Consider the following 20,169-nt stretch of genomic DNA (forward strand, 5'->3'; position numbering starts at 1 on the left):
TAATATTTCACAGGATATCCTAATTATAGTTTATTATTTATCTAACTAGAATGAGTTCCCACAGGGTAGAGACGGAGTCTAATTTATCTTAAATTCCCTAGAGTCTAGTACAGTATCTAGCATACAGAAGACATTCATTAAATGCTTGATAAATGAATGAACAAGTAAGTAAATGAGACACTTGTTGGATCAATAAAATATCAATCAGAGTTAACACTGAAATCATCCTTATAAATTTCCACAGAGGACAAGGAGGATATAAATGTTATATTATACAAACACATTAGGGTAGAGAAAATTCCTCACTATTGCAGAGCACCTCCAACTTAAGTTTTACTGTTTAACAAAGCCACAGACCAACTGAAGGTGAATTTGATTTCACTACAGCTCCAAGTGAAAAGCAGTTCTATATTAAAAGCTCCTAACAAGAACATTCTGCTTTGTTAAACTAGACATTTATCAAATGAATATAAAAATAAACAAAATGTTGCTCAGGGTACTGTTAATTTGCTTTGTCATCTATTTCAATATGGCAGACAAGTGTACCACCTGAGACAATGGAGCTTTGATATGTAATTTAAAAATACCCCAGGAGGGCTTCCCTGGTGGCACAGTGGTTGAGAGTCCGCCCGCTGATGCAAGGGACACGGGTTTGTGCCCCGGTCCGGGAAGATCCCACATGCCGCGGAGCGGCTGGGCCCGTGAGCCATGGCTGCTGAGCCTGCGCGTCTGGAGCCTGTGCTCCACAATGCGAGAAGCCACAATCGTGAGAGGCCCGCGTACCGGGAAAAAAAAAAAAGAAAGCTAATGTTAATCTTGAATGCCAAGAGTCTACTATATTGTTCCATTCACAGATGTTATAATCTGACCATTATTTAATTGACTTGTATGGTATTTATTAAATAATATATACTTTTGGTATAAAGTAATATATACTTTCTCCCAAAAACTTTTGGGAGAAAACCACTCCATCAAAAGGTCACTAAATTACGGTGATCATATATCTCATATTTTTCAAATATGATCATAGTCTGTTAATACATTAGAAATGCATTTCATCAAGACTATTCTGGCATCAAAAGTATTTCAAATTTTATTTAAGAAAGGTAAATTGACAGTGCATACAAAAGGTTTCCTCCTTCAGTATTTTCTTTTCTTACTCTTATAACCCCTGTTATGTTCTGCCTTATACAGAAATGCCTCACAGTTTACAAAGCCTTTTCACATGCATTAGCTCAGCAACTCTGTGAAGTAGATACCGTAAGAATCATCTTGGAGAGGTAGTGCAGTATAGCAGAAACAACACAATCAGAGGACGTAGGTTTAAATCTCAGCTTTTACTAGGCATGTGACCTCAGGGAAATTTAACTAAAATCATGAAACAAACAAAGAGTGAAAAAAGGCTAGTGAATTTAAAAATTCAAAACATCAAGTCTAAGCATAGCCTAAGACATAAGAAAAGTTGTCAGCAGATAAAACTAAGTCTCCACCTGAGAATATTCTTTACTCATTCATGGACATATTTATACTGAAGTGTACAATTATAATACAAATATGTGTGCCATCTCAGATAACTCAATCATATCTGCTAAACAGTTAATGGATTGAAAACAAAACAAATTCTCAACTAAATAATGTAACTGATCCTGTTTAAGTGTAATTTGCTTTGTACAACAGTCCCATATTTGAAGTTATATGAAACAAATTCTTTAGATTTTTAGCGTGCTTTTAATTTTGTAAAATGCCTTAAATCTTAAGTCATTCTTCCTCAAAATCATCTAACATAAGGGAACAACTACTATCCCATTTTAAAGATGGAAAAAACAGAGAAAGGCCAGGTCACTTGTTTTTCAGAGAAGTGAAAAGTCACTGGTCTTTCAATTCTCATTAGCATTACACCATGCTGGCTCCCTAATACAAGAAAAAATAAAGATTTAAAGAAGTAAATCACAGAGAAGGCAGTGTGATGTGGGACAATACGGAAATAGGTTAGGAAATGTGGGTTTAGTAAGAGCTATACTATTAAATAGTTATGAGACCTTGTCCTCTCTGAATCTTGTTTCCTCATCTGTAAATAAGAGAGGTGCTTGCCAGACTTTTATTATATACCACATAAAAATTTGATTTTTAAAAGGTATTTCATGGAGAATTCATTTTGCAAAGCAAAAAAAATCACATCAATAATATCCCTTTCAGTTCTCAAAATCAGATTTCATATATACATAGCATTGGAACCAATACCTTGTACACAGTATGTATTCAATAAATAGTTGAGGAATAAGTATATGAATGAAACAGATTTTCTGCATTGGGGCACACATGTATATACACATATGTATATGAAACCAAAATTAATACATCTTCTACTTATATCCATTTATTCAAACAAATAAATATTAAGTGTTCATGATATAACAGGAACTGGGGACCCAACACACTGCCAAGAACTAGAGGAACTAGGCCCTGCCCTCATGAAGCCTAAGAAGAGTCAGATAATTTAAAAAATAAACAAAAAGAACAAATTATTACAGATTCTCATAAATGCTATGAAGGAAACAAAAAAAGTACTTTGTTAAATAATAATCAGGGAGAGTCTAATTCAGACAAGATAGTTAGAAAAGTCCTCTTTGAAGAGGTGACAAGTGAGCTTAGACCATAAAGATCTCAAGGAATAAGGTATATGAAAAGCTAAGAGAAGAGTATTTTAAGCAGATAAAACAAAATATAAAAACAAAGAAGCAAGAAAGGAAAAGCCTTGATATCTTTGGGAAAGGAATGAATAAAAACCAGTCAGGCTGGTACCTAATAAGTAGAGGCAGAGAGTGATACAGATGAAGGGATGGAAAGAGATAAAACAGGTAGTATGTTGGTCATGTAGGGCCTTATAGACCCATAAAAAGTTCATAATTCATTGGTAGGGGATGGAGGGAGGAATGAATTATTAAAGTAAAAGTCCACTTCAATCACTATCACTAGAAAAAAGGATTTGCTTAACTATACTATTTCTACGTCTATGGCTTAGAGTGTAGAAGAGAGTGTAGTAAACCCAAATTGAAGTGACTAAGTCGGCTGATAACTTCCCTGGAGCCCTGTATGTGCCGCATTCTCTTTCTTCTGATAACAAACTTTCCAGTCCATTGGCCACAAGGATGGATGTGTGACAGGCTGGGCCAATCACAATCACCTATCACCCTCTGGCCCAGGAATAAATGAAACAGAGCCATAGTCTTACATCTACAAAAGAAACTGAATTTGTAATTTAAATATCTTGCCACAAAGAAAACTCTAGGCTAAGATGGATTCAATAGTAAATTCTATCAAATATTTAAGGAAGAAACAACACCAAGCCTGCACAAACTCTTTCAGCAAACAGAAAGAACTCATTTTAACGGTGCCAGTCTTACCCTTCCACTAAAACCAGGCAAAAACACTTCAAAGAAAAGAAAACTAAAGATATTCTTCATAAGCATAATGTAAAGATCCTTAAAATAAATCCAGCAATATATAAAAGGGATAATAAATATATAATAAAGGGGGGTTATTCTAGGAATCAAGATTGGTTTAATGTTTGAAAATAATCAATGTAATTCACTATACTACAAAAAAGGAAAAAAATCTGATCCGTTCAACAGATTAAAAGATATGAAAAACTTCAACCCCATTCAAGATAAAAACTTTTAGCAAGAGAGAGCCTAGAAGGAATGACACTTCGATAGCAAGAAGCATATCTAGCACCCAGATCTTAGTTTCTGAACCACTCTCCAATAAGAGGAACCAAGGCTGCTTGGAGAAGTGGTTGGTTCTAGAGCCAAGGCAGGGAAAATACAAGATGAGCCACAAACACTGTTGTGCCAGATGGTACAGGAAGTGCTCAAACAAAGGATGGGGCATGTTCAAGTGACAGAAGCTGATCTGCCGGAGCTCCCAATGGCCAAAGGTGGAACAGTGTGAAGAATAAAATAACGATAGTGCTGGATTATAACCCAGAGTATCAAACAAGACTATGAGTCTACCTGGTAATAAGCAGTACCGTAAAGTACACAAAAGCACAACCACTTGTAGAGGATGCACGCACGTGACAATGTACATCAGACATGTGAACTAACTTACGTGATTGGACATGCGAACGCAGGTTCGCGTCTTTGAAAGTTCACAACTTGAAGGTTTGTATGTAGGGGACTTACTTATTGTTTCAGCACCATTTGTTGGAAATATTCTCCTTTCCCCCATTGAATTATGTTGGCACCTTTTGTTGGGAATTAATTGACCATATGTTAGTTGGTTTATTTCTGAACCCTGTTCTGTTCCATTAACCTATATAGGTCCATCTTATGCCAGCAGCTTACTGTTTTGATTATTATAGCTTTATAGTAAGTCCTGAATTGAGATAGTGCAAGTACTCTAACTTTGTTTGTATTTTCTGAATTTTTTGGCTCTTCCAGGTCCTTTGCATTTCCATACAAATTTTACAGTCAGATTGTAAAAAAATATGCTGGGAATTTAAATAAGATTACATTGAATCTATAGAACAATTTGGGGAGAATTGCCATCTTAACAGTAGCAAATCTTCCAATCCAGAAACATGGTATGTTTTCCATTTATTTAGGTCTCCTTTAATTTCTCTAAGCATTTTATGGTTTTCAACATAAAGGTCTTGCACAAATTATATTCAGTTTACTTTAAAATATTTCCTATTTGGGGATGTGTTGTAAATGGAATTTTAAAATTTTAATTTTCTAATTGTTTTTGCTAGTATAGCAATAGAATTTATAATTATATATAACCTTTCATCCTGTGACCTTGCTAAATTTACTTACTAATTTAATAGCTTCTAGGTAAATCCTTTGGGATTTTCTATTTACATAATCTTTTTATCTGACAAAAATAGTTTTATTTCTTCCTTTCCAATCTGTATTCCTTTTATCCCTTTCCTCCCTTATTGCACTTGCTACGACCTCCAGTACGATGCTGTAAAATGTGGTTAGTGCAAACATTCTTGCCTTGTTTTATATTTTAGAGAGAAAGCATTCATCCTTAAGTTTGATATTAACAGTTTTTGTACATGCCTTTAATCAGGTTGAGGAAGAACATTTTCCTTCCTATTTTGCTTATCGTTGTTTTTCTGTTGGTTGGGTTTTTTTAGCTTTTTAGCTTGAAATAATTTTAGACTTACAGAAAAATTGCAAAAAATAGTACAGAGGATTCTCGTATACCCTTCACTCTGCTTTCCTAATGTTAATGTCTTACATAACCTAGTACAATTATCAAAATCAGTGAATTTAACATTAGTACAATAAGATTAACTAAACTACAGACTTTATTCACCAATTTTTCTACTAACGTCCTTTTTTTTAAAACATCTTTATTGGAGTATAATTGCTTTACAATGGTGTGTTAGTTTCTGCTTTATAACAAAGTGAATCAGCTATACATATAAATATATCCCCATATCTCTTCCCTCTTGCATCTCCCTCCCTCCCATCCTCCTTATCCCACCCCTCTAGGTGGTCACAAAGCACGGAGCTGATCTCCCTGTGCTATTCGGCTGCTTCCCACTAGCTATCTATTTTACGTTTGGTAGGTATATATGTCCATGCCACTCTCTCACTTTGTCCCAGCTTACCCTTCCCCTCCCCGTATCCTCAGGTCCATTCTCTAGTAGGTCTGCATCTTTATTACTGTCTTGCCCCTAGGTTCTTCTGACCATTTTTTTTCTTTCTTTTTTTTTTTTTACTTTTTAGATTCCATATATATGTGTCAGCATAACGTCCCTTTTTATGATCCAATTCAAGATCCTGTATTGCATTTGGTTGTCATGTCTCCTAAGTCTCCTTCAGTCTGTGACAAAATGGCCTAACCTTAATTTGTCATGAGAAATATCAGACAAACCCAAGTTGAGGGACATTCTACAAAAATAACTGACTAGTATTTTAAAGTGTTATGGTCATGACCTTATGCAGTTTTAGCAAGAATACTATACAGTGATGTCAGGCCCTTGAAGCATCATATCAGGCTGTATATCATGTCAACATGTCTTATTATTGATGTTAACCTAGACTGCTTAGTTAAGGTGGTGTCTGCCAGGTTTCTCCACTGTAAAATTACTATATTTCCTATTGTAATTAATTAACGTAGGGGAAGATGCTTTGAGAGTATGCAGGTACCCTCTTTCTCCTCAAAATTCCCACTAATTTTAGCATCCATTTAGTGAATCTTTCTTTCCCATTATTACTGTGCTGTTTACCTACTGATTTTTCTATTTCTATCAGTCCTTGTACATTTATTAATTGGAATTCTATAAGAAAGAATATTGGAGCTTTAATATTCATATTCATAGCAGCTTTATTTGTAACAGCCCCAAATTGAAAACAACACAGATATCCATCAATGGGTTAATGGATAAACAAATTGTGGTACAGCATCATAAAATGTAAAGTACTCAGTTATAGAAAGGAACTGACTACTGATATAAAAAACATATAGATGAATCTCAGAAACACTATGACCTCTCAGTTCATCCCTCCACTGTTTTCTCTTGCTCCCTATGAGGCTGCCCTTTCAGGGGCATGAGTAAGGCCTGTAATCTGGGAGAGAGTTTGTAAACAGGCAATAAATGAATGATATTTCTAATGTATCTACATTGATCATTTATCAGGAATGATACAGTTTTTTTTTTAAAAAGATATGATCATAAGTTTCAAGTTTCATCTTTTCCCAAAACCTTTTCTTATGTCTACTTTAGTGAATACCTACTCATCCTTCAAGACTCAAATCAAATGCTTTATTTCTATAAAGCCCTTTCAGAAGCTTTAGAGTTAATCATTCCCTTTAATGTGATACTATAGTGGTATGTACAAACGTCTCCATACATTAAACTTAATTATGATGCACTGTAATTACCTGTTAACATTTCTCTTCTGCCCCCCCGACTCCCATCCTAGTGGAGCTCATTAAAAACAGGGCAGAACGTCACTAGGCTTTATCTCTTCTCTATTTCCAACACCCAGTACAATGCTTTCCACATTGTAGATGCTCAACAAATGCTTGGTAAAACAATGGAAACTGAATATATATATACCACATCTTCTTTAACCATTCATCTCTTGATGGGCACTTAGGTTGTTTCTGTATCTGAGCTATTGTAAATAATGCTGCAATAAACAGAGGGGTGCATCTATCTTTCTGAATTAGTGTTTTCATATTCTTTGGATAAATACCCAGAAATGGAATAGCAGGATCATATGGTAGTTCTGCTCTTGATTTTTTGAGGAATCTCCATTCTGTTTTCCATAGCAGCTGTACCAATTTACATTCCCACCAACAGTGTATGAGGGTTCCCTCTTCTACATACTCTTACCAACATTTGTTATTTCTTGCCTTTTTTATAATAGCGATTCTAATAGGTATGAAGTAATATCTCAATGGATAAAGATGTGTTATATATATATATATACATACATATATATATATATATATATACACACACACACACACAATGGAATACTATTCAGCCATAAAAAAGATGAAATATTGCCATTTGTGACAACATGGGTGGACTTTGAGGGTATTATGCTAAGTGAAATAAGTCAAATGGAGAAAGACAAATACCATATAATTTCACTCATATGTGGAATATAAAAAATGCAAACAACAACAAAAAACCAAAATAAATGAACAAACCAAACAAAATCAAATACATAGATACAGACAACAGAGTAGAGGTTACTGTAAGGGAAGGGAAGGGGAAGGTAAAATGGGTAAAGGGGATCAACTGTGTGGTGGCAAATGCGAACTAGATTTTTGGTGGTAAGCAAGCTATAGCGTATACAGAAGTAGAAATATAATGTTGTACACACAAAACTTCATTATATAATGTTATAGACCAATGTTACCTCAATAAACAACAAAAACTGATATAAAAAATTATATGTGCATTTAGATAAATGCAAAGAAACAGATGAAATGCAACTGGAATTTGAAAACTCCCATCTAAAAATGAAGCTTAGGAATAAATAAACCACTTATTATACTAATGAAAATCTAATGAGCAATAAATGAAGAGAATGATTTAAAAACACACTCTGAGCTTTAATAGATAATCAGGGTTAGCTGATATTTATTCCTACATACCATTTTGGCATTGAAGGGCCCCAGAGGGCTGGAGTCTGTCACCTAGCTCTAGGTACACAATTCTAGTTACTAGTCTACTTTTCTGTTCTAATGCTGCTACGGGCAAGAATGGCTCAGTGTAATTTGAGAACTGGTCTACTACATGTCAGGCACTGTACTAGGCAAAAACTTTACACATTATCTCTAATTTTAAGTGTTTTAACACTGTGCAAAGTAAGAATTCAATCTTCCCCATTTAAGACAGTAGAGAGTCAGAGGGTTTAAGGCCCTTGCCCCCATATATACAGTTCACACCAGGATTTAAACTCAGATCTGTTTGGCTTCAAAACCCATTCCCTATCTATTATACCAATTTAAGGAATAAATCCATTAAGGTATCTTAGTCAAGATAAAAGTGGCAAGTTAATAAGAGGAAAAACTAAAATGTCTATTTATATGTTCTTATGATGTGATCCAACTAAATGAAATGATAATTTAGGAACCGACATATTATGTAATATTTTAAATATTTTGACTACTTTGAAATACTGCCAAAGGTCTGATTTAAGTGTCAAGAATTTTTAAGGTGATGTGCTTAATATAACCAGTTTGCAATTCCAGTTGTAATCATGCCATTCCCACAAATCAGAGTACTTCCATGAAAACAAACAGAGCCTCTAAGTATGGATGAAATTCCTCAGCTTACCTTCTTAGCTGGGTCTATATAATTTCAGAATTTGTTCCTCTTTCTTCAACTCTCTCATTAATTTTATTATTCTTGGCAGTATAAAAATCTCACCAGTTGGGCTTCCCTGGTGGCGCAGTGGTTGAGAGTCCGCCTGCTGATGCAGGGGACACGGATTCGTACCCCGGTCCGGGAGGATCCCACATGCTGCGGAGTGGCTGGGCCTGTGAGCCGTGGCCGCTGGGCCTGCACGTCCGGAGCCTGTGCTCCGCAGCAGAAGAGGCCACTACAGTGAGAGGCCCGTGTACCGCAAAAAAAAAAAAAAAAAAAAAAAAAAAAAAAAAAATCTCACCAGTTGCTTTTCCTATAAATTTTTGAATGAAAATTTCAATTTCTTTCAATTTCTCTTTGCTAGGTCTTCTTTATAGCTGCCATCTCTGGGGAGGAGGAATTGTTGTTATGATGTGTGTCAAGGACAAATAACTGGGCTAATGTGAGAGGGTAGATGACAAATAAGTTTTATCTGGTGAATTAGCTCTAATTAATTTCTGCCTGGAGAACACTATGTAAAGGATTCTGAGGCTACATCAGAAGGCAGCCAGGAAGGAAACAAAGAGTAGTAAGAAAGGCTAGTGGAGAACCAGTAAACTTCAGTGTTACAGTGGCCTAGGTTTTCAAGGAGGGAAGAGATTAAGAGTATCAAGTGCGGCAGAGCAGTCAAACAATATTAGATTTGGCCTTCAGGAGCTCATTGATGTCCCCAGTGACAACATGCTCAGTAGGCTGTGAGGGAAGAAGTCAATAGGCTAAGGAGGAAATGAGTACTGACACAGAGACAGCAAGTGTATTCATAAACTAGAGAGACAGAGCCAGTATAGAAGATGACTGAAGAGTAAAATGGCTGAGGTAGCAGGTAAGGACAGAGACAGAAGCCAGATGGATGTATTAGCCTTCCCAGGAAAAAAACTAGTCCTCTAAAAACTACAGGAAAGGGGTAAAGAAGGGTATTCCTGTATGTGAATTTGTACTAAGGAGAAAGAACCTTAAAAATTCAATGAAGTAGGAGTTAAGGACCTCTCTTTTAGGTGGAGGGACCAGAAAGTCAAGAAGGGGAATGAGACGTTTTGGTAAAGTTCTTTTTTTTTTTTTTTTTTTTTTTTGGCCGCTCTGTGGCATGTGGGATCTTAGTTCTCCAACCAGGGATTGAACCCGTGCCCCCTGTATTGGAAGTGCAGAGTCCTAACCACTGGACCACCAGGGAAGTCCTGGTAAATTTCTTGAAAAGAATGAGAGAGACAACTAAACTGGGTCAAGCAAGCAAAAGGTACTGGGCAATGCTGAATACTCAGACGAGGTTGGAAATAATGAATCTAAAACAAAGTTAATCTGTATATTGGGTGCTTTCTCTTTAACCCTTAAATAGAGGAGTAGAACAGTAGACTGTGGATTGGGTTGGCATTTTACTAGGGTACAGAAAAAGACAGGAGCACAGAAAAGGCCAAATGTTGGGAATATTTCAGTTGATCAACTATGAGAGCCAAGCTAGTGAGGGTAGGAGAGGTTAAAGGTGAGAAGAAAAATATAAGAGAAGCTAGTGACGCTGCAGATAGGCTTGGAAGAATAAACTGTGTTGGTCAGAGTGAAATGTTAGAGTTGAAGATTTCTGAAGTGGTACAATCACAGATGAGAAAATGGAGGCAGCAGCCTTGGTAAAAGGTGGCTAATTTTCACGTGGAGGTGATGATCACTGGCAGTAAAGAAGTCCAGCAAGAGGTCAGGCTCATTCTATTTGTGTATACTTATCTCCTAATCCAAGTTTCTCACCAGTACTCTGAAATTTGTCAACTTCATTAAGGTAAATGTGGAAGACATGTTTTATTCAAATGACAAAATTCTTCTAAAGAAAAAGCTGTAAAAACAGCAATAATACAATCAGCCCCACACCCTTTAAAAATAAATATGAAGAGAGATAAGATCATACAGGCAAAAGTTCTTTAGAGGGGAAAAAAAAAAGAACTTTGAAATACAAAACTAACTCAAATACTCCTTTCAAAAAGGAAAATATAAGGAAGCAACGAAAGAGAACAAACATATAAAGGAAATTAATCTAAACAGCAACCAAAGAGCTCACAGGAATGCATCCACAGTACAGCAAAAAACAAACAGCTACAAGCTTGACACTCATTCAAAGCCAGCATTTTCTTCTGACATACTGAGACTCAGGGAAAGACAAGTTAAAAAAAAAAAGCTAGGGACTTCCCTGGTGGCACAGTGGATAAGAATCCGCCTGCCAGTGCAGGGGACACGGGGTTCGATCCCTGGTCAGGGAAGATCCCACATGCCGCGGAGCAACTAAACCCGTGTGCCACAACTACTGAGCCTGCGCTCTAAAGCCCACGAGCCAGAACTACTGAGCCTGCGAGCCACAACTACTGAGCCCGCATGCCCCAACTACTGAAGCCTGAGCATGTAGAGTCCGTGCTCTCCAACAAAAGAAGCCACTGCAATAAGAAGCCGGCGCACTGCAATGAAAAGGAGCCCTCACTCGCTGCCAACTAGAGAAAGCCCACGCACAGCAACGAAGACCCAACGCAGCCAAAAATAAATTAAATTAAATCTTAAAAAAAAAAACAATGAAAGCTAGCTTATCTACCAAATAGGAAGAGAAATTACTATCTTCTGTAAGATAAACTGCTACAAGCTAACAACATTTACTTTTAGACAAAAAGAACATTAAGAAGAGATTTAAAAGCAATTCATTACAAAGTCAGTTTTTTTTAAATAAAGGTTACCATTCATTTATAAAAATTGCTTTACTCTTTTTCAAGGCAAAAATATGGACTTTTTTTTTTTTTTTTTTGCATTACGCGGGCCTCTCACTGTTGTGGCCTCTCCCGTTGCAGAGCACAGGCTCTGGACGCGCAGGCTCAGCGGCCATGGCTCACAGGCCTAGCCGCTCCGCGGCATGTGGGACTTTCCCGGACCAGGGCACGAACCCGTGTCCCCTGCATTGGCAGGCAGACTCTCAACCACTGCGCCACCAGAGAAGCCCAAAAACATGGACTTTTGAAGTAAGCTGTAGAAATTTACATTAACATGAAAAAATATTTTATGAAGAATCAAATAAAAATGTAAATATGCTTTTTGCCATAAAAAGTGTGACCCTACTGCACAAAATCAAATGAGTTACTTGAGTTACTGAGTAGTTTAAAAAAAACCACCTTTATTCATGAAAGATCAAACTAAAAAGTACCCTAACAGCAAATCTGGCCTCTTCATTACAAATGGTCTTGCTGCAATACATAATCTCTTGCTGTCCATTTCACTTTTAGGTTAATTTAACTATTACTTCTTCTTTTTAAAAAAAATTTTTTTGGCCACTCCACGTGGCTTGTGGGATCTTAGTTCCTGGACCAGGGATCGAACCTGGGCCCACGGCAGTGAAAGCTCATGTCTTAACCACTGGACCACCTATGCTTCTTCTGCTTGGCTGTTTAACCTATGTTTCCTCTAATGAAAATATATTTCTTATTTTTAAAAAAAATCTATTGCCTGAGAGTTTTCGCCTATCTTCATGGCATGAGTTAGAAAAAAAACAAGTAACTGTTCCTGAGAGCACTGGTAGAATATGCTACTAATGGGACTCTAAAGTAACAAAACTTTAGAGGGAATTTTGACAACACTATATCAAAAGCTTTAAAAATGAATGTATTTTTTAATCCTGCAATGCCAATTCTAGGAATTTATCATAAGGAAATAATTACGGATACATGCAAAGACTTCAGTATGTACAATAATAAAAACTAGAAATAATCCAAAAGGCCAACACTCATTAGGTTACATGAATTATGGTTTATCTGTATTATAGGATATGTACACTATTAAAAGTTAAAAGAACTATTCAAAAACAAACAAAAAAATTATCAAATAACATGGGAAAAGGCTCACAATCTACTGATGAGTAAAAAATGGTATAGCATCTGTACTGATAAGTGTTTCAAACTGTCTTTTCTGTGTTGCTGAATTATTATTCATACTTTCTAAAATGAGTACTATAAAAAGTATGTATAGCTTTTATATTAAAAAGTTATTCTAAAAAAATTCTTCCTCAAAGCACTTAGCAAATCAAAGAGAGACAACATTGAAAAAGAGAAACTTTTTCATATCATTATTACTTTGTATATATGTTAGTCCGTAATTTTATATTATTTTATTACTTAACAAGTATTTGTAATTTACACAAAATATTGATTTTTCTAAAACATATTTGGAAGCTCTGTGTTTTAATACTGAAAGCAATGACTAAACTCTTGTTATTAAGATTAAGCCTTAGTGTTAACAATTCCCCTCATTTATCAGCTCATGTTCCACTCAACTTCATCCTGCCTCAGTTTCTCTCTGTATGGAGTGAGCACATACTAACTTCTCACAAGAATGCTGAAAGGAATATATGTAAAGTATATCATACATAAAATCATCTGAGAAACAAAATGGTAAATACCTTTTGATTGCCAATCTTCTTATCATTTTTATAACCTTAAACAAATTATTTAAGTTGTGTGCCCCTGAACTATTATATTTATTTTCCTGTAAAATGGACAATATTAAAATCCTAAAGGGTTTTCTTTGAATTACTAAAATTAATGCAAAACTAAAATTTTTCATATAAAATTTTTAATAAACAATGTGTTCTGAAATAATGAAATAAAGAATATCAATTTATATAATAACTCTGGTATATTCTTTTCAGCATCTAAACATCCTTAAAGTAATTAAACTATTGCATTTCTGTTTAACTTCTTTTGGGGTTGATAAATATAAAAACGTTAATGCAAGCTAATGTTTATTTTTATGCTACTTGAGTATCTTATTCCTTAAATTACTCTGCACCCCAAGAATATATTAATATAGTTTTGGATATAATGCAAAATTCTTTTTATGGTGGTCTCTATCAAATACAAAAAGAACTACCAAAGCTGTAAATAACTATAAACTAAACATACTCTAGGAAAGGCTGCCCCCTTGTGCCAATTAATAATATTTAACATATTAAGAAATAACAACTTTTCTGACACTAGAAGCACTCAGACTTCTACTAAAAAGGTCTTGATCTTTCCATGTTCTGATTTCAACAGCTCATATTTAAAGTGGTAATCTTTAAAGAAAAACAAATTGAACAGTACATTAAGCTCATATGGACATGACTAATTTATGACATTCAGCAGCAAATATCAACATAATTCATATCATTTAACTATCATGGATATTAGCTGCTCAAGTGCTTACAGGCTGAGCTCAGAGAGAGAAGTAATTTTCTGATCCTTAAGTTCTATAACAAAATACAAAGAAAATAATTAAAGAAACCAGTGTATTTCAGAAGAAAAATAGATAAAGCAGGGATAGAGTATGGTGGCTTGTTTTTGTGTGTGTGTGTGTGTGTGTGCGCGCGTGTGTGTGTGTATCTCATTCATCCAAGTTTTTAGGGATTTTCTTCTGAGTTCTTGGAAGATAAGATATTTTCTTTGAATTTGATGTATGGCCAATTACCCTTTGTAAAGCTTCCTGACATATATAAGTGGTATCAGGCCATTCAAACGTAAGTCAATATCAATATTATTACTATTATTATTATCAGTAATCTATAGTAGTGGACAAAGTATTAGAGCAATAGACTTGCTAAAGAAAACAAATATTGAGGCAATAAAAGACACATTACAGGTAACAAGTAAGTAATGAATGCATATTTTGTATATCTGATAGCATCATATCATTCCTAATTATGGTTAGAACAGTTGCAATTCTATTTCTACCCAATAGGATCATTAGAAAAATTAAATGAATTAGCATTGAAAGCACTTACTATAATAAACACCATAAAATGTTTGCTATATATGTAAATAAATAAGTAGGTATTATATAGTATGCATTTTTTCAATACTTACTTTCGAAGGTGGTCATGTTCTTTCAAAAATAGTTCAGTTCTTCTGTTGTTTACTCCAGACCCACTTTTATATGACCTAGAACAAAAATAAAGAAAAGTTAAGAACATTTTTGGTACATGTTATAAAAAAGGATTAAATGATTGACTCAAGTAATATCCAAAGTGGACAAACTGAGCCTCTCCATAGTTTTGAATAAACAATTAAAATGTATAATCCTTTTCATTTCCTTCTAAAAATAGCATCTATCATAAATAGATAAATATGAATGGCTAACTTAGGCCTAAGAATTTATTATTTTTCACCAAAATAATCCAACATTCTTAAACAAAAATCTTACTTTTTCCTTTTTTTGATTTTATATACATTTATTAACTCTTCTAAAAGTGTTTTTGTATCAGTTGCCAAAAATTCCAACTCACTAAAAGTACATGAAAAGAGAATATACGTTCATTTGTTTATTCATTAACTCAGCAAATATTTATTCAACATTTGTGAGGTACCAGACATTATAATAGTAAAACATGCTACCTAGCTGCAAGTTGGTCATAGACAGTTTAGAGAGGTACATAAATTATATAATTGTAATTCAGTGTAATAGGAACTATTATGATAATAGTTACATACAAAAGAAGAGAGTAGTCATTTCTATAGGGCAGGAGGTAGACTAGATTGTGAGAAATACAGAAACATTCTTAGAGAGAGAAAATCCTTAAAGGGTACCCTATAGAATGAGTGATAGTTTAGTTATAAAAAGTGGAAGATTATTCCAGGAAGGAAGGAGAGTGTGTGCAGCATCATGAGGTGTGGAAGAACAGAGTGTCTTCAGAAAACTTTGCATTGTCCATCTTGAAGAGTAAGGTTTGGGAGGATACTGTAAAAGATGAGGAAAGCAGAGGCCTTTAAAGCCATTACTTTTCCTTTCTTTGTCTATTATCTCCTATATCTTTATTTTCCCCAAGTGGGAATAATACTTTGTTGGGAGTTTTTTTGGTTTTTTTTTTTTTTTTTTTTTGGCCGCATTGGGTCTTCGTTGCTGTGCACGAGCTTTCTCTAGCTGCAGTGAGCAGGGGCTACTCTTCGTTACGGTGCTCGGGCTCTAGATGCACGGGCTTCAGTAGTTGTGGCACGCAGGCTCAGTAGTTGTGGCTCTTGGGCTTGGCTGCTCCGCTGCATGTGGGATCTTCCCGGACCAGGGCTCGAACCCGTGTCCCCTGCATCGGCAGGCAGATTCTTAACCACTGCGCCACCAGGGAAGTCCGGGGATACTACTTTGGACTGATTACTACACAGCACATGGGGTGGGGAAGCTATTGAAATGGAATGTTTCCCTTCACAACGATACACGCAGTCCATCAACTGAAGCCTAAGGAACACAAAAAGGAAGCTAAAGATCTGCCAGTTGTGCCATACTTAAGGATTTCTATCCTGGTCTTAAGTTCATTACAATTTACTAGAAAACGTTTTGTATCATTACTATCAACACTTACACATTTCAGTTCCTTACTTACAAAGTATCAAGAACAAAATAAAAAATTTAAGTAACCGCACATACACTGCAGTAAGACAAAAGAGGGTCATGCTGCTAAAACTGAACTACTGGCTGAGAGTAGGGCTGATGTGCAAAGTGCAGTGGGAAAGAAAACACCAGGAAAAGCAGCATGATATAACCAAGAACACACTGGACTTGGAAGACTGATGACTAGCCAGTTAACCTTAGATAACTCTTAATACCTAGTTTTATAAAATGGGACTAATAATTTATATCTATACCAAAAGATTACATGAAGTCAAAAAAGAGAGAATATATGAAAAAGCAGTGTGTAACTGTAGAAAAAATTCTTAAATGTCAGTTATTACTACTATATCTCATTTCACTAATCATATTCTGCCATGTATTATATTAATTTGAGTATGTGCCTTACTCCCCTCTAGCATCTAGAGGGCCATGTTGATCTTTTCATTTCTACCTTCTACTGTGACTGACATATTATCTTACTCATGGTTGGTAATCAGGAAATAGTTTAGTAAATGGATGAACATGTTTCTTTTATGATCATCTTTTAGAAAACAAGTTATTACATTGGAATGCAGTCTAGCAATTCCCACAAATTGCATGGTAGTTAAAAGCCTACACATCAAAGGCTGTCTGCTACACTGATTCTCAACGCATTCTTTAAAATACCTATGTAAACAGACTATACAGAAATTAGACACAAGACTTATATGTGCCAAAGAACTAAAAATATTCCAAAATTCCTAATATGGCAAAAATGTTTCATTTTTTTCACTCCTATATGTTATACAAAGTACATATGACTAAATATAAGAAACATAGATAAAACAGAGACAAACAATAAAAATTAATTTTCCAAGATAATTTCTGGAGGTAGAAATACAACTTGTGACTGGATAATCCTGGTTTAGAGTTTTGGACAAAAATTTTGCATGGGATGAATATTAAATGATCTCTCCTGCAAAACTGTCTTACTGTTACAACAAAATAAAGGAACTCTAAGAAACTGTTTATCAGAGTACACATGATATATATCAGTTCATGATATGGTAGTACACATCATAGTTCATGAAACATAAGTATCATACTTATGAAACTTAAGTACCATAAGCTTATCACAAGTGAGACAATGATAGGCATCAACAGATGGTCCAAAAGTGGAAAGTCTGCAGCTTTAATTAGATGCCCAATGGATTTAACCCTGTCAGTCACGTACAGCTGCGAAAAACATTTTGAAAATGTGTATAAAATGCTAGAATATATTACTAAAGGTGAGGTAAAGGAATGGAAGAAAAGAATACATTTTTAAAATTATGAGTTAAGAGCAGCATAAAAATGTTGGGAGTCTTTAAATAATTTGACTAAAGTTATGAGTCTGCATAAAATCTGGAAAAAAAAAGATTTCAGATTCCAGGGAAGTAAAGGCTACTTTGACAGCTACCTAAGTATTGATATGTAATTGTTGGGGCAAGGGAGAGGGTAGGGGGATAGACGGCAATCAGGAAGGGAAACGGACAGCTTCATTTATTGGTAACGTTATAATGCTTAAGGTGGGTGGTAGGAGGTCAGAGAAAAACTCACGAAGACATCACCTAAACTGGACTTTGAATTAAGACAGGAAAGTCAAGGTTGGCAGGAGCCAATGATAAAACTAGGGGAAACTGGAGATAAGACCAGCAAAGTAGACTAGGACTATATTGGAGCAGCAATGTTTAAGGAACAGTGAAATGGGAATTAGAAACCTTGAAATCTAAACCATGGTTCTGCTACTCAATTTGCTGTTAATCGTGGATATACTCTAAATCTGATTCTGAATAAACATCCTACAAAAAATATAAAAGGTAACTTACTCAATATCCTTTCGTACTGATCCCATGAGATTCTCCCTTTCCCGTATTGCCACAAAGTTTGCTTTGGTTTTATGGAATTCATGTGTATAATCCTGCAATCAATCAACATCTAGAATCAACACCAGCTAACTAAAAATTTTCATCTTATTGAGCCAGTTATGTATTGTTATATTAGAAATTTCTGCCCAGAAAACTGCTATTTAAGAAATCAAATTGCCAAGAGGTAAAAATAACATTATAATCACTTTCCTGAAGAGTGACCAACTTCTTTCAAATGAAAACAATTTGGAGCTAGGGTAACAGTGCCACTAAATCACTATCCTTTGTATCCCCTAGTACCTTGTCTTATGGGGCAGCATTGTAAAGAAAAAATAATTCTCAGATAACATGACTTCAAATAGCCTAGGATAAAACTTAAGAGGCTCCTTCTACTCATCAGTGCACCCAATGGGGCTTATTTTCAAATTTCACCTTTTTGGAACTCCTGCATAAATTTAATTCCTAAACTAATCAAAGGAAGAACAGAAGAGAGTTGTAAAGAATAAAATAATTTTTAAATATTTTCCTTTCTTTTTCTACCATATTTTTAAGTTGTTAAGGAGTATTCATTACTTTTAAAAATTCATATCAGTATATAAAAAAGATAAAAAACATAATGCCACCTCCCAGAGAGCCCTTTAAAAACAAAAGTAATACATGAACATGGGGTACCATGAACTAAAAGAGCACCAAAAAGAACAGAAGTAAAAACCATCTTGTTCCACAGTTCTTAATATTATGATCACTTTCTTTCAGTTTCTTTCAGGAAATATGTTTTTGCATATATGAGTTTATTATTTCTTTCATTTATGATAAAGAAATCATACTATATTCTGCAGCAACCTTGTTTTTTGTAGTTCATAAAGTAGCAAGTAATCCTTCCATATCAGCAAATTGAAATCTACATTCTTTTTAATATTTAAATTATAACTATAGTAATTTAATAAATTCTCTACTGATAAACATTTTAGTTGCCTTTTTTTTGCTGTTAAAAAATGCTTTAATAAACATTCTTGTGTATATATTTTATTGAACTAAATGTATTTAAAGGGTAAATGCCTAGCAGAATAACTGGGTCAGAGAATCTTACATGAATTTCATAGTGTTAAAATGCCTTCTAGAAAGACTACACCAACTTACATGACCAGCAAATGGATGAGTGCCCATTTTTCTAAACTCTTGCCAACAATGGGTTAAAAATGCTTCAATATTTGCTAACATGACAGGTGAAAAATCATATCTCATTTTTTTCCATATCTCGATTTATATATTTTCATTTGGGAATGTGGCTGACCATATTTTTGATTTTGGCCACTCATTTTCTGTAAAGAAGTTCATATCCTTTGCCCATTTTTCTACTGGGTTGCTTTTTTCTTATTTCTATTATCTCTGTATATTAAGCAAACTAGTCATTTATTATAGTTTCTGGTATCAGGTCTCGCTTAGGAAAGTCCTTTACTACCCCAAAATGTACAATTTCACCCATGCTTTATTCTGAAATTTTATTGTTTCTTTTTCTACATATAAATCTTTGATCCAGTTGGAATTTACTCTGGATAGGAGGAATGAGATAGAAATTGAGGGTTTTTTCCCCTCAAATAATTAGCGAATTGTTACAGCTTTATTTATTTTATAATCCCTCTTTTCTCCATTGATTCAAAATAGCACCTTTATCAGAAAGTAAATTTTCATGCATGTTTGAGTCTGTATATGAACTCTACTCTATTAGTCTACTTTTTCTCCAGAATCAAACTGTTTTAATTATTCTAGCTTCTTAACAGGTTTTAACAGGTGGCAGAATTAGGCATCCTTTACTACTTATCTTCATTTTCACATGGGTTTTTTTCTTGGTTATTCTTATATAACTATAATTCCAAATAAACTTTGGCATCATTTTGCTGTTTTTAAAAAATGAAACAAACAAAAACCCCTGTTATTTCCACTGGGATAACATTCAATATATAGGCTGATTTAGAGAGAAATCTTCCCTTCCAAAAGCAGAGTAAACCTTCTTTTATGTTCCTCAGTAGA

At 34.8% G+C, this 20,169-nt stretch overlaps 1 protein-coding gene across 3 annotated transcripts in view; it reads right to left on the minus strand.

The window, feature by feature from the left end:
* The window catches only part of GOSR1 (golgi SNAP receptor complex member 1), a 50,272-nt gene that overhangs the window by 19,646 nt on the left and 10,457 nt on the right, over positions 1–20,169 (minus strand). For all 3 annotated transcript variants that reach the window (XM_082605585.1, XM_082605584.1, XM_082605583.1), the window contains exons 5-6: positions 18,100–18,191; positions 14,737–14,811 (exon numbers count right to left, since the gene is read on the minus strand). In XM_082605585.1, the coding sequence (XP_082461711.1) occupies positions 14,737–14,811; positions 18,100–18,191 (167 nt within the window). The remainder of the gene's footprint in view (positions 1–14,736; positions 14,812–18,099; positions 18,192–20,169) is intronic.

The sequence above is a fragment of the Mesoplodon mirus genome (assembly GCF_964341445.2).
Source record: "Mesoplodon mirus genome assembly, chromosome: 18".
Classification (NCBI taxonomy): domain Eukaryota; kingdom Metazoa; phylum Chordata; class Mammalia; order Artiodactyla; family Ziphiidae; genus Mesoplodon; species Mesoplodon mirus.